Source organism: Octopus bimaculoides, chromosome 6, assembly GCF_001194135.2.
Source record: "Octopus bimaculoides isolate UCB-OBI-ISO-001 chromosome 6, ASM119413v2, whole genome shotgun sequence".
In the NCBI taxonomy this organism is placed as follows: Eukaryota; Metazoa; Mollusca; class Cephalopoda; order Octopoda; family Octopodidae; genus Octopus; species Octopus bimaculoides.
Window position 1 is genome coordinate 35,954,412 of NC_068986.1, and position 4,336 is coordinate 35,958,747.

At 34.4% G+C, this 4,336-nt stretch overlaps 1 protein-coding gene across 2 annotated transcripts in view; it reads right to left on the reverse strand.

Annotated features, from left to right (window-relative positions):
* The window catches only part of LOC106870527 (BAI1-associated protein 3), a 1,007,871-nt gene that overhangs the window by 291,873 nt on the left and 711,662 nt on the right, over nt 1–4,336 (reverse strand). For both annotated transcript variants that reach the window (XM_052968680.1, XM_052968681.1), the window contains exon 10: nt 2,527–2,791. In XM_052968680.1, coding sequence (XP_052824640.1) covers nt 2,527–2,791 — 265 coding nt within the window. The remainder of the gene's footprint in view (nt 1–2,526; nt 2,792–4,336) is intronic.

The following is a 4,336-nucleotide window of genomic DNA, read 5'->3' on the forward strand; positions in this document are numbered from 1 at the left end:
ATACTGCATATTTACGACGAAGGGTTTGGTCAGCCCGAGGATATAGTAGAAGGCCCTTGGCCAAAGTACCACTCACTGGGACTGAATCCAGAACCATGTGGTTGGGAAGCAAACTTCTTACCACACAGCCATTTATGTATGTATGTATGTATGCATGTATGCATGTATGTATGTATGTATGTATGTATGTATCTGCCTACCTATCTATCTAACTTTGTTCGTGTGTGTGGGTGTTTGCGCGTGTAATACAAATCTACTCATTCCACAGCATGTTACCAAGGAGACTATACCTTGACCGCGTGATGCTGACGTGCTGTCTCTTCATTATTTTCTCCTTTGTCCTTTTATTTTCCTTTCTTCTTTTGTTTGAAGAAGAGCTTTCGTCTTTTTGTTCTTTGCAGCGTTAAAGTAATATTATAACTTTCTATTTCTGTTTTCCGTATATAAGCAGTTTTCCCTATTTGACTTATTTCCTTCTTTTTTAGTGACACTATCCCCCAAATCACGCACCCTCACCAATACTCACATTATTGACTCTGTAAGAATGATGTGAGACTCTAATGTGGTATAATATTATTTGAATTTGGGTCATAAGTTCCGTAAGCTATTAACCATTTTTTCTGGATTTAGCATACAGTTCCCTAATAGTTACGATGGTAGAAAATACCTCTGTAGTTTCTCATGTTATAATTCTTTCTGAAATTTTGGCGGGAGGGAGCTAGTCTTATTCTGAACAGAACCCAATGCGTAACTGGTACTTATTTTAACAACTCCGAAAAGATGAAAGGCAGAATAGAACTTGACAAAATTTCAACTCGGAACGTAGAGACGGACGAAATTTCGCTAAGCATTTTAGCCGGTGTGCTAAAGTTTCTATCAGCACACTGCTTAAGTTTCGCATTAAAGGAAATAATGGTTTCAAATTTTAGCACGAAACAAACAGTTAGTCTTTTATATTAACTCAGTATTTGGTTAGTTGCTATTTCATCGACCCCTAAAGAATTAAAGGTCAAGTCAACTACGTCGGGATTTGATCTCAGGACTTAACTAGCCAAAAAAAATGCTGCAAAATATTTTCCCCACATACTAATGATTCTATCGGCTTAATTTACGGCTTAAAATTTTGGTATAATGTTAACATTTCAGGAAGGAGTGTGAAACGATCGCATCGGCCCCAAGGCTCAACTAGTTCTTCTTTTATCAACCCCGAAAAAATGAATGTAAAAAGCCGGAAGAAATACCAATATACATTTTGTTCGATGTGCTAACAATTTTGCCAGCACGCCGCCTTTGCAGTATTAGGTGGAAAATGAGGATATGGAAATTAATTATATTAATTACTTTTAATTAGCGATTTTAGCTGGATGAAGCAGTAAAATTTCAGCATCATATTCTATTTCTCTTCACTTAATGCAATTAAAGCCAATCTCATTACATGTGTGGGTTTTCTGTTCATGTTGACATATGCAATTATTCTTTCGCAGACGTTACCGTCCTGCATATTTCTTAACACCGAATACTTCCATTTGTCGAATGTGGTGCATCAAGTGTATTTAATCGATGATTTTCGTCCAGTTTTATCAAATGGTTCTTTATGCATGCATTACATATAAATCATCTATCTGTAAATATTTAAAAAAAATATTCTTTCTTTCTGTTATGTTACTGTCTATGCCAATATCGATTGAATGTGTTATTGAGTTTTCTGAAAGCTGAGATACGATCAACCTATTTTTCAGCAACAGTTTTAATACTCATAATCAACCCAAGAATAGCACGACTCACTCTGATACCATTTATTTCTTTCGTTTTAAATTGCAAATTATAGACGTATAATTTCCAAGAAATTTCTCGCTTGACCATTAATGTGCACCGCTATCACGAGTACTAACGTCCGACATATTCAACAACTAATGCATTAAATTCCACAGTTTTGTACGTCTTGATTATATAATTAAAAATCTAGTAAATCTAAATTTTATACCATTAATTCCTACAAAAGATATTCTGCCAGAAATTTGTTATGCTTTTATTAGATTATTCCGATATATGAGAGCCACAGAGAAAATATCAAAAGCAAGTGAGTTGCATGAAAATCAGAATAATTTAGAGTAAAATGATACGTAATAGAAGTAAGAATTATACGGAAAAACTAATTTAGAGACACGAAAGACGAAGAAAAATAGAAATATCTTCACGCGAATAATTATAAAGCAATTCAATCTGTTTTCAAATATCGGCGGTAGATATAATATTTCAGAATACACTGAAAAACTAGAAACAGTTTGCTTTGGTGTTTATGTTAATTTGCATATTGTGTTAATTTACATATTGCTCGTTAGTTGTTTTAATACGGAAAAGACAAAGACAAAACAACGGAAATTTTAATGAAGTTTTCAACAATTTATTCTCTCTTTCTCCCTCTCTCTCCCTCTTACTCTCTCTCTCTATCTGCCTCTCTTTCTATCAGTCTGTCTGTCTGTCTCTGGTTAATACAGAGAATAAAAAAGCAAAAATATAACTCACAATCTGAAGCGCTCGTTCCACACTGGATTTAAAGTGTTCTTTTTAACATTGGTCGTCCGTATAAGCTTCGCTGGCAAGAGGTCTCTAACAGCTTGCTGCTTATCTTTCTTCTTGTGCAAGCTACTCGTCGAAAACTTTTTCAGTCCTTTCTTATCTCGATATCGTGGGCTCTCGTCGTCCGGATAGGAGGAAGTGGATTCGCTAGACGAATAGTCAACTGGACAGCTGGGCATAATTCCAAGCATGCAAAACGGGTCACTGTATCCTAAAAGAGTTTAGAAAGAAAGGAAAATTTTAAAACTTTCAGATTTGAAAAGAAAATACTTTTCTAAAGCACAGGGGGAGATATGAAAGTTTTCATGCGAAAACTAATGGTAATAACAACGTTGTTAGGGACCATAAACAATCAAATTTCGATACACATGAGCTATTTTTCCGAGACGTTCTGGAATATTCCAGGTATTTCTTTCCTGTAGCTGCTGTAGTTCCTGTGGGACTTTGTAAATTTGTTTTGTGGTCCTAAACTACATTTACCGCGAGCTAGGTACATTAACCTGGCTACATTGAAGTAACCTATAATCTATGCTAGTTAGAAAATGTATATAAAAAATGCTATCGTGCATCTATGGCATCAAAGTTTAGAATATGGGATCAAGGCCTTTTTTGTAAATATTCATAGTTTAACGGAAATAAAATCTAATACCTTATTCGGAGAACATTTTAAATTTTGCATTGAAATAATATGAAAGAATTCCTTGATATTGAGACATTTATATTAAGCACAACAATATTGATAAAATTAGAAAATCTGAAATACTCGAGGCCTGTTATTAAAGTTATGGATATAAAGCTTTGTAAAATTCATGTACAAAGCTAGCTTGAAAACGTTATCAATTACCAATATATTTTTGGATAATATTTCGTCGATATAACTAAACTTTTCATATAACTGAATAAATTGAGGTTAGGAGGCGAAGGCATGGCCAGTCAGTGAAAACGTTTGTGTCTCAAATACGTGGTTGTGTGTGCGAATGCACATCTTGGAGCATGTACCTTTTACAATAATTGTGTGTTGAACAAAAATTTCAAAATTTGTCCTAATTTCGAGAATTACATCAGAAGTTTGTGTGTGCGTTATATGTTGTCTATATCAGTGTAAACTGTATTTGAAAATGCGTACATATTAACTATTTCATAACCAGAAACTGTATCAAATTCTTACATAACTGACATCTAGTTGAAGTTATTGCTGAGGGTGTCTGGAACGGGCAAAAGGCTTTTAATACTTCAATGATATTTCCATTAGAAAGTCTGCGGCCATACTGAAGGCTCACCTTGAATATTTTAGTCGATTGGAGGCATTTTAGTTGAGGCATTTCATATAATTTTCGCCAACTTTTGATGAAGCAGCTCAGCAACAACAAAAAGTGAAAGAAAAGCTAAGAGTGAAAGATATTGAACTAAACGATTATTTAATTAGAATCAGGGTTAAACGAATATTAGTTTGAAATCTGCGAGGAACAAATCGAGCCCAGTAATTGTTTATAATACATTTTCTAAAACAAAGCCTGGTATTTATTCTAGGTATTCCTTTTGCTGAACTCCTATTTTGCGAGAAGGTTGTCAAGTGGTATTGAGAGACAAACACAGATACAAGGACAGACACACAAACAAACAGAAAGAATCTATCTATCTATCTATCTATATATATATATATATATATATATATATACATATATATGAACTACAGGGAGCGACTGCAGGCACTAAGTCTCTACTCCCTGGAACTCAGGCGGGAGAGATATGTAAT